Source organism: Dreissena polymorpha, chromosome 6 (genome assembly GCF_020536995.1).
Source record: "Dreissena polymorpha isolate Duluth1 chromosome 6, UMN_Dpol_1.0, whole genome shotgun sequence".
NCBI classification, from domain to species: domain Eukaryota; kingdom Metazoa; phylum Mollusca; class Bivalvia; order Myida; family Dreissenidae; genus Dreissena; species Dreissena polymorpha.
Genome location: NC_068360.1, coordinates 87,999,278 through 88,018,895, shown reverse-complemented (window position 1 = coordinate 88,018,895; position 19,618 = coordinate 87,999,278). Strand labels below are relative to the sequence as shown.

General features: G+C 38.8%; 2 protein-coding genes across 2 annotated transcripts; both read left to right on the top strand.

Moving 5' to 3' along the window:
- Nucleotides 1–4,059: 4,059 nt before the first annotated feature.
- Nucleotides 4,060–14,612, top strand: LOC127835878 (carnosine synthase 1-like). The gene is made up of 10 exons (XM_052362303.1): nt 4,060–4,203; nt 4,428–4,614; nt 4,929–5,095; nt 5,800–6,060; nt 6,380–6,655; nt 7,298–7,529; nt 9,195–9,595; nt 10,616–10,835; nt 14,183–14,345; nt 14,473–14,612. The coding sequence occupies exons 1-10, from the start codon at nt 4,060–4,062 to the stop codon at nt 14,558–14,560; spliced, it is 2,139 nt and encodes a 712-aa protein (XP_052218263.1). The 3' UTR covers nt 14,561–14,612.
- An 11-nt stretch (nt 14,613–14,623) lies between these two features.
- LOC127833595 (carnosine synthase 1-like) lies at nt 14,624–19,283 on the top strand. The gene is made up of 3 exons (XM_052358943.1): nt 14,624–14,756; nt 16,500–16,586; nt 17,778–19,283. The coding sequence occupies exons 1-3, from the start codon at nt 14,645–14,647 to the stop codon at nt 18,236–18,238; spliced, it is 660 nt and encodes a 219-aa protein (XP_052214903.1). The 5' UTR covers nt 14,624–14,644; the 3' UTR covers nt 18,239–19,283.
- The last annotated feature ends 335 nt before the right edge of the window (nt 19,284–19,618 follow it).

Below are 19,618 nucleotides of genomic sequence, written 5' to 3'. Positions count from 1 at the left end.
AAAACCGTGCCAAGATAATTTAAATTGTCGACGAATTCTAGATTTTGACCACTATGTGTCTATTTTCGTCTTGTCAAATGTTATCCCTATTGAAAAAAATCATTACTTTTATTGTTGAAGTGTTAACATTAAGCTCCGAGGAATAACAATACAGATACATTTTATCTAAGTGGTTCTGTACTTCTTTTGATGATTTACCTGATAGTGCCATATCATCCCCAAATAACCATACAATTAATGTTATTTCGTCTATATTTAAGCCTGAAATTGTGCTGTTTTGTAAAAAAAAGTTCCAAATCTTATACAAATAGTGAAAGGAAAATTGTAGAACTATTACCTTCATTTGTCATAGACGGCGTGACGGGCAGCATAACTAATGTTTTCTAAATATGTTGTACACGACTAAACACAAGATTTAAAATGTTCATACATAGTTTTAATTATTTTCAGCAATTAACCCTGTTCAACCCATGTTTCACATTAATTCACTATATCAAAGGACATACAAACTTATTTAAATTTTGCTTTATTTGCGTGCTTACTAACACAAGCAATATTCCAGCTAACAGAACTAACACTTAACTGTATTTTATTACTATTTACAATATGTGTATGTCCTCGGCCGTATCCCTAGGCGATGACAAATTCGCGAGGAAACATGTACGTCTTCGCCCTAGTGTAGTGTTTTCGAATGGGAGGTTTCTGCTCGGTGTTGCTTCTTCTGCTTCAATGTCATCATTAACGTGGTCGGTATCCAACTCACACTTTAGGTTTATTTTGTTGCTAGGTTCTTTATTCGGAAAACCATGTTGAAATGCATCACATGATCACCTTTTACCGACAGATACAATTGATCGTGTAGTGTCGTTGTATTTATAAACTGTGTCATTGATTATTAATAGGGATGGCAAAACTATTCGAATATTCGATTGAATGGCCAGTATTCGAATAACAGAATTGATATTCGCATATTCGCATTTTTTTCAAACGTATTTGCCCTTATATTTAATGACCTACGAGCCGCTTACTAATTGGCACCCGAAATCATTTGGGATAAATGTGTATGATGTGACGTTCTTCGTGTCAAACTGCGGCCCGTATCAGCGTTGGTGTACGGAAGAAATACCCTCCGGAAGAAACACCCTTCCCTAAAAACAGCATAGCGGAAGAAACCCCTTTCACATTTTGCATACGCGGAAGAAACACTCTCGATAGACTGTTTTGCATAATGCGAAATAAACCCCCTTTTATATCGGAACAAACCACCTTTCCAAATTGTACTAACAGTTAAAATCACAGGTAATAAGCGTTTACGCTTGTATTTGTGGTTCGTTTATTCGAAAGCGTTGGTTTTAATTAGTGTTTGTTTTTTAGAAAAGGTGTCACACTCAACCCCAGATATTTTATTCATTTGATCTAATGTTAATATAAAAGGCTATAAAAAAAGGTTTAGCAACCATTCAGAATTTCCTGACCAATTACGTGCCACTTCGCCATGTCCTAAATCCTAACACGATTTACGCCCAGTTTATAATTCAGAAACACAATATTTCTGACTGGATATTCAAAATTATGAAATGAGCACAAATGCTTATTTTCAATCACAAAAACCATAACAAACTATGATATGATACGATGCGTGACGTAACTGTTGTAAAACTCCATCAGTCAGCTATAAAATAGAAGTTAATGGGAATCTTACACACATACTTTAAGCTTAATGGTGTACAACAATTTCGTAAACGTGATTTTCTGCGATACGATCTCAAAACGTTCCCAAGCAGAACTCGATACATGTGAATATGGAAAACATATACACGCTGATCAACACTTCATATCTAGAGGCGAAATACAGCATACTGTTAAATGAACTGAATGGTTGAATGGTTTCGTTTAATGAATACATGCAGTCAACACACGCAAACACTTCTTTATGACCCAGAGGACTGACTGGCTGGCTGGCTGGCTGGCTGGCTGGCTAACTGACTGACTGGCTGACTGACTGACTGACTGACTGTCTGACTGACTGCCTGACTGACTGTCTGACTGACTGCCTGACTGACAGACTGACTGACTGACTGACTGACTGACTGACTGACTGACTGACTGACTGACTGACTGACTGACTGACTGACTGACTGACTGACTGACTGACTGACTGACTGAGTGACTGACTGACTGACTGACTAACTGACTGACTGACTGACTGACTGACTGACTGACTGACTGACTGACTGACTAACTGACTGACTGACTGACTGACTGACTGACTGACTGACGGACTGACTTACTGACTGACTGACTGACTGACTGACTGACTGACTGACTGACTGACTGACTGACTGACTGACTGACTATACTAATAATAATAATAATAATAATAATAATAATAATAATAATAATAATAAATAATAGTTTCTTATTTGGTCATGTTAAAATTATATCCCAAAATGAACATTTATTAACAAACAAATACTTTTTTTTAATTAGGTGCCATTTAAGGGCTTCACTTGACTGGCGAATAATAATTTAGCTTCTGTGATCACAGTTTTAAAAGACATTAAAATGTTTCTTTTTATAAACGTACATGATATCGTTATTTTATTATAAATTTCGTAAACGTGATTTTCTGCGATACGATCTCAAAACGTCCCCAAGCAGAACTCAATAAATGTGAATATGGAAAACATATTAACGCTGATCATCACTTCATATCTAGAGGCGAAATACAACATACTGTAAAATGAACTGAATGGTTGAATGGTTTCGTTTAATGAACTGACTGACTGACTGACTGACTGACTGACTGACTGACTGACTGACTGACTGACTGACTGTCTGACTGACTGACAGACTGTCTGACTCTCTGTCTGACTGACTGACTGACTGACTGACTGACTGACTGACTGACTGAATGACTGACTGACTGACTGACTGACTATAATAATAATAATAATAATAAATAACATTTTATTATTTGGTCTTGTTAAAATTATATCCCAAAATGAACATTTATTAACAAACAAATACTCTTTTTTTTCAATTATAAACGTACATGATATCGTTATTTTAAAATTTCAAATAAAAATAAAATTATATGACATTATGTTTTTCCTTATATTTGTTCTTTAATAGTTGGTGTGTGCATGCCTTATTAATATGTTTCTTTATATACACGTACATGCTACCGTTACTTTAAACTTTAAAAATAAAATAACATTCTATGACATAATGTTTTCCTTCTATATGTGCCCGATTACAGTATCAGTCATAGTATTAGCCGACAGCGATACATTTATTCGATAGTAACGTTAATAAACAGCCTCGTATTCAGCAAACGGATATAACTTACAAAACAATGGAAGTTAACACAGAACAAGTTTCACTCTTTTCTGATATATTTCGTCTAAATAAGCTTTTTTAAAGTTTGTTTTTACAATCAAGCTACATTTTCTTTCTATTTCTCAACACCACAATTGTATATTCAATTTTCTGTGTCAATAAATATTTATTATCCCTACCGGATACGAAACTGAGAAATAGAAGTTAAATCAATCCAGCCGTTTTATGCGAATATTCGAATATTCGATTGAATGGATTTGCGAATATTCGAATACCGATATAAGTATTCGATGCCATCACTAATTATTAATGTATCGTCACGAATAACTACGTCGTTCCCCTGCAACCGTTCGGACATCATCCGTTCACCGGATTCTATCGCTATAATCGAGTCAAACAGCGAATCACGATTTTTATGTTATAGTGTAATAGCACGATTTAAGTTCACAGCCCTTGTATTGCAAGACTTTGACTAGTTTTTTTACATTTATTTTAGTCACGCGACTTTATTCGATGCGCTTTTTCAATTTCACAAACGTCTTCTTGTTCTTCACAATTCAGCGTTTGCTAAAAGGATTGTCGCATTTTAGTTGCTGTAACGCGACTCTTATAATGTTAACGCGATAAATAACTCTAGCTCGATCTGCCTTTTTTTCAGAACAAACAATTTTTACTGAAACCGTATACACGATTCGTGACCGACAATCAAATATAGCAATGGACATCGTAGCGAGTGTGAACACCGGAAATGACACCGACGTCGACCACTTGAAAGACGTTAAAATTGCTACAAAGACGAGCACGAATGTCGGATGGAAGCAGGACGCAAATTTGGGACCAGTGTCCACGTGGACTAATGCTGTATGTAGCACCCAGTTTTGTTTAATTTGTTTGCTGCTATGCTGTTGTTGTTTGGTGTGTGTGTGTGTGTGTGTGTGTGTGTGTGTGCGTGCGCCTGTGCGCGCGCGTGTGTGTGTGTGTGTGTTTTGTTGTTGTGGTTATTTTGGAGGGGTGAGGGCGACCAGAAAGTATTATGTATCGAAATAGGTTTCCCATTAGTAACATACAACCAACCTATTTGAAAGATTCCCGGTGAGGACGCGGACATCGCGAGCCAGTACCACGAGTTGCAATACCATCTGTTCGAGCTTGGGTATCCCGAGACCGTGGATCGCACCCGCGCCCCTCGGGCCGCCAAGGACGCGCCCAGAGAGAAGGCGGTGGTGGCCGTGCTACACCGGGCCGGGAATACCACGTCGATATGCCTGGAAGGTAACGCGCTTTGTCTAACCTCTATGGATCCATACTGAAAAGTGAGGTATGCGAAGATTTTATTTGACACACGTTGCTAAGGGTAATAATTCATATTGATATGTATGTATATGTACATGATTGAGGGTATATGCTTGGTTATTAAATTCATGCGCGATAATTTGATTCGCCAATTTGCACTTTGTTATTGCCGTGTACACGTGAATGTTCACGTAGTTCTATATTTTATAACCTTAAATTCAAATAAGTAATTATTATTGTTGAAATTAGAATGAGTTACAATAACCCATACATATTTTTTAACCGCATCCAAGGCGGGCGTCAGGCGCCGGGCACATTTTACATGATCCTGTCGTCGTCGTGGCTCTCCAAGGTCCCCTCTAGTATACACCAGGGCCTTTACACTCTATACGTGCACAAGGCCGTCACGTTTTACGCAGGCGGCGCAACTTACCTTGACGAATTCGAGCCGCCGAGGCAAGTAACGTATCTCGTGAATTATTTTACTCATGCGGCCACTGGCGGACAGAGAAACGACGGACATACTATTGAGGTAATGTAGCCACCAGCATTTTTTGGTTTCTTAAGGTAACGGACTCTGCAAGCCATGCAGGGTAATCCAAATATATGAGTCGCGTTCTGGAAAAAAATGAGCTCAATTAATGTGCGTCAGTCAAGTGTCGTCCCAGATTGGTATGTGTAGTCGTCTCAGGCTAATCAGTGACGATACATTCACCGTAGAGTGGATTTTCATTTAGAAGAAAGTTTCTGTAAACAAAAATTTCCATAAAAGCGGAATGTGTCTGTCCTGATTATCTTGTGTGGACTTCACTGGCTTATCTTGGATAACACCTAACACACATGCATTAAGCCCAGTTTTCCCACCAAATCTTGCCAGTAACAATGTTTTACATCGCTTAAATGCTTGTCATGCATGGTAATTGGTATTCAATCTATTTAATTATATTCCTTTTTCGCGAAACATATAGGGTTTAACGCCACATATTTTAACAGTGTTCAATGGTATTTCTTTACAAAGTGGTCAATTAATTGTACACTAAAATTATTATGAACAAAGTCAGTGCAACGATTCTTGCTTTAAGTTTGAAGCAAAATTACAGTTAAAAACATAAAAAGAAACGTATGCAAATTTAGTGTGGGTTATCGAAAATAACATATTTTCAGGCAAACTTGGATTGTCCAATGAGCAGTTCGTATGACCTCCGTGAATTCATCAATGACCGGCTTTGGTCACGAAGTGTCCTGTATTCCGTTGGCATAGCAACGCCCGAAACGCTCGCGTTCTGTTACAAACCGATACACAGTCTGGTTGCTGTGCCTGCCAATGCCGTCATCCACGAGTACGAAAGGAACACCAGTCCGGATTTTGTGGCGAAAGAAGTCTCAAAATTCCTGCAAGAGTTGTCCAATAACAACCGCAAAAGGGTAAATGTTGTTTCTGATCGTATGAGTTTCGCAGTGAATCTATTTATTTTTTCAGAATGCACTTAAAGTATATATATATATATATATGCATCTATTGCAAATAATCAATATATCGACATTAGCTTCGATAATGGAATAACAAAAAAACAGTGTTGGACTGTTAATATTAAAGTATATGTGCATTTTTTTCACAGAGGAGTGTTTAATTCCATGGAAAATAAGTTGAGATTTTTTTCAATGGAAATGTATTGTCCCTTTAAATTAATCATTTTGCCACATTATCATCATATTCGATTACCTTCAAGTCTACTACCTACAGATTTTCATAAGACCGTCCAAACGAACACAGCTGGGAAGCTCGGACGCCTCGGTTTTCAGCATTGAAGACCGGTCCTGTATTGTGGACGCGGTGCTGAAAATGCTGAACGAGCTTCAAGGCTCAAACTCCGTTCTCGTGGAGGCTTACATCGACCATCTGAGCGCCGGAAGGACCGAGGACGCAAAGTACCTGTGGGTGGCGCCCAGCCCGGATTTCGGCGTAAAGTGTCGAGCGATCGTCTGCAGAGATTTTGACAACACACCCGTCTGCACGCCGGTCTGTCGTCTGCTTTTTTTAAAGTACATAATTATTTTTTTAGAATAATTAACAGTAAATAATGACAATTTGTAACAGAGAGCAATGGAAAAACTCTGAGAACGGCGCATGTGATTTCTACCATTATATCGTTTTTTTTTCAAAATTAATAACCCGTTACTGTTCCTATACCTTTTTGTTATCTTGACCTTAACTCCATTTTTCTGTAGATGTGCACTCAATGTGGAGAAATAACCCTCGTTCTTGGAAAACGGGGCTTAATACGTGTGCATGAAGTGTCACCCCGTATTTTCCGTGCCGTCCGCACAGGCTTATCATGGACGATAATTTCCGCCTAGATTGGAGACTGGTTTAGAAGTCGCCTCCTTTATATAAAAAAGTATATGTATGCGGAAAGTTTTGTACCTGATTAGCCTGTGCGGACTGCACATGCTAATCTTGGATGACACTGTGCGCACATGCATTAAGCCCGGTTTTCATAGAACGCGGATCAATTTGCAGCAGGCATAGAAATAAGTGATGTAGAATTCGTACAAGCTTACAAGTTTTATACAAGGTCTGACATAATTGTGGGACCGAGTTGAAATTATTTCCGATGTATGCAAGTTTGTTCGAAAATAATTGTCAGTCGTTCTCTTTAAGCCGATCTGCAGTATGTTCAACAAACAAATCGACATCAGAGGTGCTGAGACGGTACCAATGTCCCTCGAAACCGTGCTGAAAACGTTGAACATTGTCGACGAAACGTTTATCTCGGAATTCCAGACTAAAATGCGCGCGCACGCAGAGAAGGCGCTTCAGTTAATCATGGACCGCGAGAGTAAACGGTCAGACGAGGAGAGGGTGGAGCCACGTGCGCAAACGGACCTCATTGGTGAGTTAGGTTCCGGCAGAAGTAAAATCAAGTCGAATATTATTCGCATTGTCGGCCTTATTTAAAAAAAGAAGGATCGAGAACACACTTGAAATTATTTTGTTCAAGTTTAAGCCGCTTAAATCTCATAACAATATTTAATTTTCCCCTTCCCGTTACGTTATGAGAATCGCTCTGGGAAATTGGGGCTTAATTGTTGATCGTAAACTGGCTGCCCAGGTAAGCCTGTGCAGTCTGCAAATGCTTATCAGAGACACTTTTTCCGCTAAGACTGGCATTTCGTTTAGAAGATACTTGATTTAAATGAACAATTCCATAGAAGTGGAAATAGCCGTCGCTGATAAGCGTGTGCGGACTGCACCGGCTAATATAGCAAAACACTTAACTCACGTGAATTATGCTGCGTTTTCCCAGAGCCATGCTAATATTAATATCAAATGCATTTTTAACTAGAAATGGCGCGGCAGAGGCCGACGCGTATCCCCACGCCGAATGTTTGACCTAGGTGTGCCCCAGGGTTGGTAATGGGGCCATGCATAGCTGAGATTGACCGTATTGTCATAAGAGAGGTTCAGTATCAATTTGAAGTGAATCGGTGTAGAAATGAAGACATTATAGTAAAAGGCAATTTTGGGTGGGTGTGGTCTATGTGGGCGGGGCGCCCCAGGGTTGGTAATGGGGCCATGCATAGTTGAGATTGACTGTATTGTCATAAGAGAAGTTCAATATCAATTTGAAGTGAATCGGTGTAGAAATGAAGAAATTATAGTAAAGGCAATTTTGGGTGGGTGTGGTCTATGTGGGCGGGGCCCCAGGGTTGGTTATGGGGCCATGCATAGTTGAGATTGACCTAATGTCATAAGAGAAGTTCAGTATCAATTTGAAGTGAACCCGTGTAGAAATGAAAAAATTATAGTAAATGGAATTTTTTGGTGGGTGTGGCCTATGTGGGCGGGCGCCCCAGGGTTGGGATTGGGGCCATGCATAGTTGAGATTGACCCTAATGTCATAACAAAAGTTCAGTATCAATTTGAAGTGAATCCGTGTAGAAATGAAAAAAATTATAGTAAATGGAAATTTTTGGTGGGTGTGGCCTATGTGGGCGGGGCGCCCCAGGGTTGGGAATGGGGCCATGCATGGTTGAGATTGACCGTATTGTCATAAGAGAGGTCCAGTATCAATTTTAAGTGAATCGGTGTAGAAATAAAGAAGTAAATGTAAAATAACCTAAAAAAATGAGTGATAATTTCTGACGCGGCCCCACCCCAACCGCTATAACTTTTGACCCAGGGGTCAGATCAAAATTCCAAATAGTGCAGGGTCGCACATATGCTCATAGCTACCATGTGTGTAAGTTTCAAGGTTCTAGTGCTTTTAGTGTAGGAGGATATAGTGGCCAGGACGGACGGACAGACAGACAGACAGACAGACGGACGGACGGACGGACGGCGGAGATAACCACAATATCCCCACTTTTTTTTCAAAAAGCGTGGGGATAACAAAATGATCATCACAGTTGTTGTACTGTTGTGGCGATGGGTTATACTTGTGAAACTCCCCAGCTATGCTTGTGTTACCGGTATATTTTAAAATCGTAGTCGATCTGGGCATTACTGGCGTTACACTAGTTCAATATTAGAAAGGCACGTTTCTGTTCCCATCCAGGCATCGACTTCGTTCTTACGGAGTGCAACGGCAAAGTGACGGCAGTAGCGGTGAATATGGATACGCACAAGTACATCGGTTACGCTGCAGTGCGCGATAATTTCGCATCATTCGCGGACGGAATGGTTGTAGAACAAAACAGAACTGTGCGACCAGTGGAAAAAATTCTGAAGACAGCCGGAAACGATATCAGCGATAAAGATATGGCCGTCTTGAAAGTTTCTCATCCAAACAAATTCGAGTGTGGTGGTTTGGACGGTATGTCCGTTCGCCCGTTCGTGCGGACCGCTCTGACCAGATCTCAGTATTTCCTTATGTCGGGGAAGACAATACTGGCGTTAGATGCGGGCGGATTTCACAAGAGGAGAATATGGAGGATGGCGAAGAAAAGTGGTATAAATGTACATTTAAATTCTCTTTATAATATGGCTGTTTTATTTGTGAAAAAAGAGATATTTCTTGAAAACCAACGCATGCTTAGCGTTAAAAGTCTTTTATAATATAATAAGTTAGTGTATGTCTTTAGTAAAATATTTTCAAGACTTTTAAAAGTCCCATTGTTTGGTGTTATCTACATGCATATGACACAATACCGGTTAGGCAGTTTCTTTATATGATGTTAGTGAAACCTTGTAAACACACTTGATGATAATGTATTTGCCAATCTTAATGTCACCTGATCGGAACAATCATCCAATGTCCAATGATATCTCGGACAAAATTATAATGGGCTACTTGAGGTCAAAAACTCGGTCACGTGGTCTAATAAAATAAATAAATGAAGAAAATACCAGGTTAATGAAATAATGAATGTATGGCGCGTCAAGAATCAACTCAGCAGCAGTAATACATGCGCATCTCTGAGTCTTGATTGTTGTGCATTTTTTAGATACACTTGATTACTGATAGTTGTTGAATTACTTAATGTTTTATTCTGCCGATTCTAGTGTCTGCTATAAGAAACTAGCACGATGATGCTTTACTATATCTCACATTGGCGTTTCACACTGCAGAATTTGCAGAATTAACATTTTAAGATTATCTAGGAACACTAAGAATACTATTGATTACATACACACACTGCAGTGTACCAGTGGTGAACTATAAACAGGCAGATGCGGTGGTTATCGTTGCTAGCGTAGTAGAGCAGACGATATCGTGTTTAGTAGCAGACTGACTTGCAAAACTCGCTCTACATTAGTTTTGAGCCATCGCTCACAACTAAAAACTGTTTATTCCATCGGTTCTCATGTGACCATGTTATAAGCTATTTATTCTGAATTTAACGCGATGTATAATGTTTTAACTCGATAATTATTCCGTATAAAACGCAGGGACAGGTGATTGTTTATCGTAATTAATAACGTAACACTGGAGTTGGTGTTTTCCCAATATCATTTAACCATATTTCTCGCACACAGCTGGTTATGGTGGATCCGGACCCAAACCACAGCAACAAGGACCTAATGCACGTCTTAATCCACTACGATGACAAAGGCGACCACGCAAACGACAGGCGCCATGCGACCGAGATCGTCCGCCTCCTGAAGCAGCGAGACCTCCAGGTGGACGGCTGCCTTACGTTCTGGGAGGACGCGGTGCCATTGGCCGCCATGGTGCGGGAGATCCTGGGAGCGCGAGGTAGGTGGTCAGCGATTGTTATGCTATTATGAGGGCTGGAATTTAGCCGTACCCCCAACCGCCCGTTGAAAACGTGTATATTTACACATATTTTAGCATGTGAAAATCCGCCCTCGAATCTTGCATTTTTGGTAAAGAAAAGACAAGTATTGTTATTTTACTGGGCTTGTTCTTATTCTTTAGCATTTTATTTCTAGTAACTAATAGTCTATTGGGTCTTTATATCATTCCGTATACAAATTGTACTGCAGGTACCAAGTGCCAGCTTGGGACTACACCGAGCTATTATACATGGAACCCTTCCCCCGTAAAAGTAAAGACTACAATTTAATTGATGATCGATACATCAACGAGGTTCGTTGCGTATCACTCGCATCAAATAGACTTCTTGTTCAGAGTTCGGCAGAATGACAAATTTATATTAAGTGTCGTATATGCAAGACATAATGAATGCGCTTTATTAATACCAGAAAAATAGCACCCCTGATTAAATACAAAACAAATAAGTTCGTTTTTTGATAATCGTCAATCAAAATCGGAAATATAATAAAGCGTTTGCAATGTTTTTAATCGAATTCTTTTGCAAAAACTTTTATTACCGACATAGAGTTTAAACTACCCTCCAAATGCAAAAGCATCAGTGGTGTAGTGGTAGAAAATTAGTTTAAGTGTCTAGATTTCCCGGGTCCGAACTTCAGGACAAGAACATTTCCTATTTTATACTGTTTCTTCTAAGTATAATTATTGGAAATGATTACAATTATTACAATTTTGTGCGTACATTTATTTAAAGAAATATTTCAAAATACGAACATCTGTTCGAAAGCCTATTGAGTATTATGAACATGGGTTTAAATAACGTCCGCTGCGGCAAAACAATCGTCTTCCTTTAGAAACGCACCTCCCTAACCAATCGCCTCCGAACACCTCATCATTTGCCCAATATATTTGATCCGTATACTATCCTCGACTTTTTTACCATAAACAAATACGAAAAATAAGTGTGTGTTTTTCTGCATCAACCTTTAGTCGGAGCCTATTATAAAGAAAACAGGGTTGGAAATTCCAAGAAATTGTTCAGCAAAATGCAAGGGCTAAATTTTAAGATCTACAAAACTTCTGAAAAACAATGTTTTCATTAAACAGCGCTGTATAGTTGCGCAATCGTTATATTTATACCTTCACCTCTTAGATACGTATTTTGACGCATGTCTAGTCCCAAAAGTTAAATTTAATTTTATACATTTTTACTAGCTTCAAGTTTAAAAGGCTTCATTTGCAACCGTAAGATACTGATGATTAGCAAACAGCATCTCGTAGGCTGTTTTGGTTCTATGCTGTTTGCAATTAGCCATTTTGTATTTTCTTCTGAGAGGGAAAGTGTAAAGCGTAAATTAGAATTAATTTTGCATTTATAAGCATTATGGCTTTATCATAATTAACACCTATAACGTCTCTTGGATACTTCACTCGATGTTTATAAATTCGGCCGTGGTAATTATGCTCCCCAAAAGTTTTTAAGGGGAACATATAGTCGCCGCTTCGTTTGTCCGTGTGTCCTTCCGTCCGTGCACAATTTTGTCCGGGCTATTTTTAAGCAACTAAAGACCGGAATTCAATGAAACTTTATGGGAAGCTTTACTACCAAGAGGAGATGTGCAATTATCAGCGGGTTCTGTTTGGATGATTTTCCACAGAGTTATGACCCTTTGAAATTTTCTGAACTGTACATATAGTGCAATTCTTGTCCCCCCAACTACTAGACGTTCCCTTTTATCTGAATATATCTGAATAGTGCAATATTGCAATAAAAAAACTTTGGGGAGCATCAACCGTCTACGACGGTTTCTTGTTTTGAATTTTGTTGACGTGTTGATGTCACGAAAACGCGTACGTGTTTTTCACGTGGGAAAAGGCTGAGTAAAGACTAATCCGAATATTATGCAATTTCGATAAATACTATTCGTTATGTTTTTCATTGTAAATTAAAGATCTGGATGAAATGCGTACAGGCAAGATACCTCGATAGACCTCATGCACAAATACGCTAAAAGGACTCATAACGTGTAAGTATTCACCTAAGCAGATTAGTAAAGCAAAAACAAGGGAACGCAACATACCGAGGTTTTCAACGTATTGTTTATTGATTAAAATGATGTGCGATCCTATTCTTGGTCTGCATGTAAACTGCTTACGAAAACAATTTTAAGAAAAATACCTACCATCAAAACTCGCTCTTTTCAGAGGCACAAGTATATTTTTTTGACGTCACAGTCTAACATTAACATTGATCTTGACCATGCTGGCACTAAATGGAATCACAGGCTAGATGCACATGTTACGCACACACAAAAATAAGCAAACTAACTTACCCGTATTCAAGTTTAACTGTTGAGAAATCTGTTGTTTTCTATTAGTAACAGCAACCTTGGCCTTTAACAAACTGACCCAAACTTTAAAACTATGCTGGTCTGCATAAAAACAAAAAGCGGCAACATACAAACTATATTCCAATGCAATATTCCATCCAAAGTCTAGTTATTCAGCGATATCCAAATGTGTATTTTTAATAACATTGATTTTGATATTTACCCGAAGAGCCCCATTTAAAATCTCCAGCTAGGTCCCCACGCATACGTGCTATGTCATAAGTTTTATTAATATTTCAGATACATACTAATTTTATTGACAGGAAACAGCATGGTTGCTGTTGTTGTTTTGTTCAGTTATAGTGACCTTGACCTCGACCCAATAGGAACTAATTGCAATCCAAAGCGAGGTCTTCCTACAAACTACCTTTGTACAAGATTTAAGTGCATTATCTTTGTCAATACTCAAGCTATTTATGAAAAATTTTAATTCTATTTCTAAATTGAAAATTGCATTGACATTGAATCGAATCTAATACATTTACAAACAAGGGTTCCATACAAGCTTGCTTTATCTCATTTCAATTAAGATTGGTCGATGCAAACTAACGCTATTGACCGGAAACCACCTGATAGACGCAGCCCATCCGCGATGCCCCACTCTTGTAACCAGGGTTAAAACTAAATTAAAACCCTTTTATGAAAATATCATCGCCAAAAATTATCACGATACTCGTTAGTGTACAGGGTTCAACTGTAGAGAGAAAACAGTTTCGTCAACGCATAATTAATGCAAACTGTTGTTTAATGGTCGATCAATGAACGTTATTTGAAAAAAACTTATAATGAGTGAATTGTTGAAAAATAATGTTTCCAACATATTAATTGGCAACGTCCAGGGTGCCCACCTGTTGTTTTGGCCTATAAACAAAAATAATACATAATAAAACACATATAAATTGTATATGTTATCTTAAGGCGCCTGCGTGGAAGGAGCCCTTAACGCTAAAAAGAAAAGTCGAACGCAGTCGGCAGTGTATAAGAAGGATACACCAGTCTCCCACTTGGTGAAGACCTGCCAGTTTTCCTCGCCCAGCTACCTCATCCGGGAACCCGCCGACATCGACGCCATCTGCAACCAGTAAGTTCCGGTTAGGAAAAAAGCGCGGTAACTTAGGTATAGTAGAAAGGAAATAGAACGATATATGAAATTTATCAAAAACATTATCGTAAAACGGTGTGTTTATTTTTCCGTTGCGTTCCTGCAGGGTGAGCTACCCACTTATGCTGAAGCTAGAGCACGGAAACAACGCATTCGGCGCGACGCTCGTGGCGAGCGCCGAGGAGCTAAGGTAGCAACATCGCGCCACCATCGACTGCTTCCAAAAGGAGGCCGACCACCCTGGGTTAGGACTGGGGTTCGGGCCGGAAACGCTCGTCATGGAGTTCTACGGGGGCACAGAGCATGACGTTGACGTGGTCATCTACGGGAACAAGCTCGTTGGGGCGTTCATTTCCGAAAACGGACCCACTAACTTCCCGTCTTTCAGGGGTTGGTCCCTTCTGATTTAGTTTGGTATTGTAGCTATAAGTGTTTCACTTTGTATTGATTTCGTTATCAAAATGACATTTCAAATGTCGTTTGACCACATCGTATTACGTTGGTTGGTATTTTCTAATTCTGTACATACAGCCTTTTATATTTAGTTAGATGAACATAATTATTTATGAAAATTACCTTGTGACAACATTTGATTGATAATGTGATCATTTAGAAACTGGGATTGCGTGGGTTAACTATGTCAGAAGGACTGCATGGTTTGATGGTGATATTTATTTAAACAGTGTAAACTCATCATAATTTGGATTTGACTATCGGAGTAGTGTAGATAAAAATCGCATAATAAAACTGGGAGATGTTGCGCCATTTTCCTCGACAAGCTGAATGTCGAGGTCTATTTTATTTTTCAATGAGTTAAGTTTATTTTCGTAAATGAAAATATTTCAACGGCTCCATTGAAGTTTATATAAATAAGACATTCGGTACCCATAATGAATATTTGTAGGCGTTTAATTGATACGTGATTGTTGCAAGTGCAATTGTCAGCTTCACTGTACAAGTGTGGCCGATATTGCAATATTCGAGTACCAGATAAAGCTTGGCACTAGAGCTGCAACGATTCACCAACAGCTCGATTCGATTCGATTTCGATTTCAGACACTCCGATACCGATTTTTTCGATTCGATTCATCTTCAAACCTAGTTTTATCATATATTCACTCTTATGCCTCAAAATTAACATTTCTGTTCAAATGTGATTTCAATAAAACACATTAAAAAGAATAGCATATTAGGACTCCATTTTAATATAAAAACTTCTGACTAGAAGATTGTGTTGATTACACAATAATATAAAAAATAAATAAATAATCATAAGAACGTATCTGGAATCAGTTGAATGGTAGTACTATCACTATTACACCTTTACCCAAAACCGCTATAAGCATGTCTACCACTGTGCCATGACAGCATCACCTGTTACCTGTAGGACAAATCACATTCTCTGATAAACTTAACAAAACTCCAACAGAAATAGAACTACTTTTCTGGCTGGCGACTTGAGTAGTTGCACTTGTGCGACCTCTTTGTCTTGCTAAATCAACGTTATGTTTGCGTTTGACATATTGCATTGAATTAGATTAGTGGTTGAGCCGGACTAAGCGTACGCCACATCCGTGAAGCACAGTTTACACTTTGCTTTATTGGTAGGGCTACCATCCCGAAACCCAAAATACTGCCACACTTTTGATTTAAGCTTCTAAGGCGCATCTGATAATTTTATTTTTTCGTCAACAACTTGTTCAGCCATTTTGACGCTTTTTCAGAAAGTAGACCGTAACGGGCTTATTGATTGAATGACTAAAGTAATAAGCAATCAATCGCGCGCGTCGTAATTACAGGTAAAGATAAAACCTACACCTTCCTGAATAAATAGTCGGAATACAGCGCGCTTTACGTATTTATGTATATATATGTATATATGTTAAAGAATCGAATCGAATTTGGTATGTTTGGTATCGTAATCGAATCGAATCGAAGCATTTCGAATCGATTTTCGATGAATCGGATCGAATCGTTGCAGCTCTACTTGGCACATGGGCATTTTTCTGAGTAAACAGGGTTTAATTCATGTGCTTAAAGTGTCGTTCCTGATAAGCCTATGCAATTCGCATAGACTAATCTGGAAAAACGCTTTCTGCGTTTGCATTCAACCAAGTTCCTTGTTTGTTTTAGAAACCTCTGCCACTACGCCGTCCTTGCTGCCGCCGGACCGCCAGGCACAGCTGATTGTGGCCGCCTTCAAGTGCTGCGTAGACATCGGTAAATTACGGCAATAGCAGAATTACTCGTATGGACTGAGCCAATAGCATTACCATGATTACTCGTATGGACTGAGCCAATAGCATTACCATGATTACTCGTATGGACTGAGCCAATAGCATTACCATGATTACTCGTATGGACTGAGCCAATAGCATTACCATGATTACTCGTATGGACTGAGCCAATAGCATTACCAGGATTACTCGTATGGACTGAGCCAATAGCATTACCATGATTACTCGTATGGACTGAGCCAATAGCATTACCAGGATTACTCGTATGGACTGAGCCAATAGCATTACCAGGATTACTCGTATGGACTGAGCCAATAGCATTACCAGGATTACTCGTATGGACTGAGCCACGTATTGGCCAATCAGACTAATCAGGGTCGACACTTTCTACGTACTCTGGTTTTCGTTGTGAAGACACTTAATTTAAAGCTACAATACAATACAAGCGAAAGTGTTGTCCCTGAATGCGGACTGCACAGGATAATAGTTGATGATACTTAACGCACATGTTTAAAGTCCAATATAAGAAAAACAAACATCTTATCAATATAGGTCAGAGATATTAATAAGCTTGAGCCCCCCTCCCCCGCCATTTTCCCTTAAAATACGCGCGGGGCTCGCAGTTTTTCTGTGAAAAAAGCCATATGTCATGTTTTAAAAAATGCAACAAGAACAAGTCGAGAATACTCAGGTCGATATCTTAATTTATCCTCTTGTTGGTTAAATAACAAATCTTTTAAACTTATTTACTAATGGTAGTTTAAAACAGAAATTATTTTTTTAAGATTTGAAACGAGTCAATTGGGTTTGAACACATAGATACACAGATTAGTGGGAATTAAAAACAAATATAGCAAAAATGTCCAAATAAGTATTGTGCATGTGGTTCCTTATGAACACGTTGAAAGGTATGACCTTGTAGAACATTACATTCACTTACACATTTTCGTCGAACCCACTTGTTGTTCGCCCGATATATAGCGTAGCGAACCAGTCACATTTCGCGTCCTTCCGTCCGATCTTGTCAGGCCATAGTAAACTAACTTGCCACAAATAATCACATGTAGGGGAAGCATGTAGCGCACTGTTACTAGTTGTTTTGTATCCATTATTTACGTCAATTTTTATAATACTTATGTGAACATATTTTTATGCAGTATTATTTGTATCTCAGGCCTCTCCGACGGCATCTTCAACGTCGAAATGAAGATGACGGCCAGTGGACCAAAACTCATCGAGATCAACGGTCGGATGGGTGATGCTTTTCTGCGCAAGTGGGTCAGGCGCCTGTACGGCGTCGATCTCGCGATGTGCGCGTTCATGATCTCGTGCGACATTAAACCGTTCGTGCCAAAGTTCCAGCCGTACGAGCGCCTCATGGGAGTAATGTTACTTCCGTCTCTCCACAGCCATCTTGTAAACGACAGCCACTTCCGGGAACGTATAAAATGCCTTCAAGATAACGGCGATGTGTTGTTCTACATGATGCAGGAAGACAACCTGTACGGAAGCTTAGGTGTCTCTGGCACCGACCCCGACGTCTGCCGCGAAAAGTTGTTAGCTCTTTGCAACGAGTTTGGGATCGAGAGCGACACCTACAAGGTCTCAAACTTCGTCCGCTATTTCCGGTATTAACCAACATTTAGTTTAGATCTCAGGAAGTGTATGTTGAGATTTAATAGGTTTACTATTATGCTTATGTTTTTGAGATGTAGACTTTTCATAGATGAAATCAGGGATGTATAATGTACAATGGTAATTAATGCACGCACTGTTGAAATTTATCATGAAGCACAGCAAGGTGCATTTATCCCCTTTTCAACGCGACATTGACGGTATAACACCTTATGGAATATACTAGCCTGTATTCAACACTTTGGGATATACCTGTCACGTGCCCTGTCACGTGCCCTTCACGTGCACGGACTACTTTTTACTCTACCACTGAATTATTGTTCATTATTAATAAAGTCGAGAAAACTTTTGCTTCAAAATTATACGACCTTCAAGCTTTAAATCTAGTCATATGACATCATTTTTTGCCATCCGTATAATGAATCAGCTGATTGATGGGGTCATAAAATGACACTTATTGCGTCATTTCCCCCCCCCCCCAAAAAAAAATGACGATTTATTATAAACGCGACTAATTTCACATGCACATGTACTGTATATCGACATACGGTATTTGAATTGTCAATGAATCACATTTTCCTTATTTCGTGTAATGTGGATTGTTTATAATCCATGCATATACTTTTGACATTTAAGAATGCACAACAAGCCATACAACTATCGCACAATTCATAAATAATCTGCAATATTTGCTATCCGATTTAATTCACGTTAAAGTAACATTACTATTCAAAATCAACGAAAATTTCGTACAATTGTACGTAAAATAAACTTAACCAATTAAAAATCAGTGTTGCTTATGGCAATTGCTGAAATTTCAACGTCAGATGTGGTCTGGTAAAATAGATGTTTGTAGATACAAAATGTTCGTTTTTATTATTGTTTTGCATATCTATTCAAACGACACATGAACAATGAAATGGTGTTCGTGTGTCGTATGAATAGATATGTTCACGGGAATTAATTGTGGCCACAAATAAATATAAATGAGCATTTTGTATCTACAAAAATCTATGTAATCATACCACATCTAGCGTTTAAATTTTGGCTATTGCTATAAGGGACACTGATTGTTTAGGTGTTTAGTTTATTTTACAAAATACTTAACGAAATGTTCGTTGATTTTGAGCGTTATAGAGACTAGAGAAAACTAAACATGTATAAGTGTGCATGATATTAATAAGTATTTTGTTATATACAAACATTGTATCAGAATTTCAGTAGTGCCTTCAATGATAAAAAGTTATGAATTATATAATTGTGTATTCTGGTATGAGCCTCGTTCGGGGGAAAAGTTGCTTAATCGAGTGCATACAATGCCATCCAAAAATAGCCAGTGTAGTTTCCACAGGCTTATCAGGTACCACACTTTCCGCAGTA

What these genes read in the sequence shown, in the direction of transcription:
- LOC127833595 (XM_052358943.1), top strand. Translation starts at nt 14,645, where the DNA reads ATGGAGTTCTACGGGGGCACAGAGCATGACGTTGACGTGGTCATCTAC. An exon ending in TAACTTCCCGTCTTTCAGGG is followed by an intron (nt 14,757 to 16,499) that starts GTTGGTCCCTTC and finishes TGTTTGTTTTAG; the next exon opens with AAACCTCTGCCACTACGCCG. An exon ending in CAAGTGCTGCGTAGACATCG is followed by an intron (nt 16,587 to 17,777) that starts GTAAATTACGGC and finishes TTTGTATCTCAG; the next exon opens with GCCTCTCCGACGGCATCTTC.
- LOC127835878 (XM_052362303.1), top strand. Translation starts at nt 4,060, where the DNA reads ATGGACATCGTAGCGAGTGTGAACACCGGAAATGACACCGACGTCGAC. An exon ending in AATTCGAGCCGCCGAGGCAA is followed by an intron (nt 5,096 to 5,799) that starts GTAACGTATCTC and finishes ACATATTTTCAG; the next exon opens with GCAAACTTGGATTGTCCAAT. An exon ending in GGAGATCCTGGGAGCGCGAG is followed by an intron (nt 10,836 to 14,182) that starts GTAGGTGGTCAG and finishes TGTTATCTTAAG; the next exon opens with GCGCCTGCGTGGAAGGAGCC.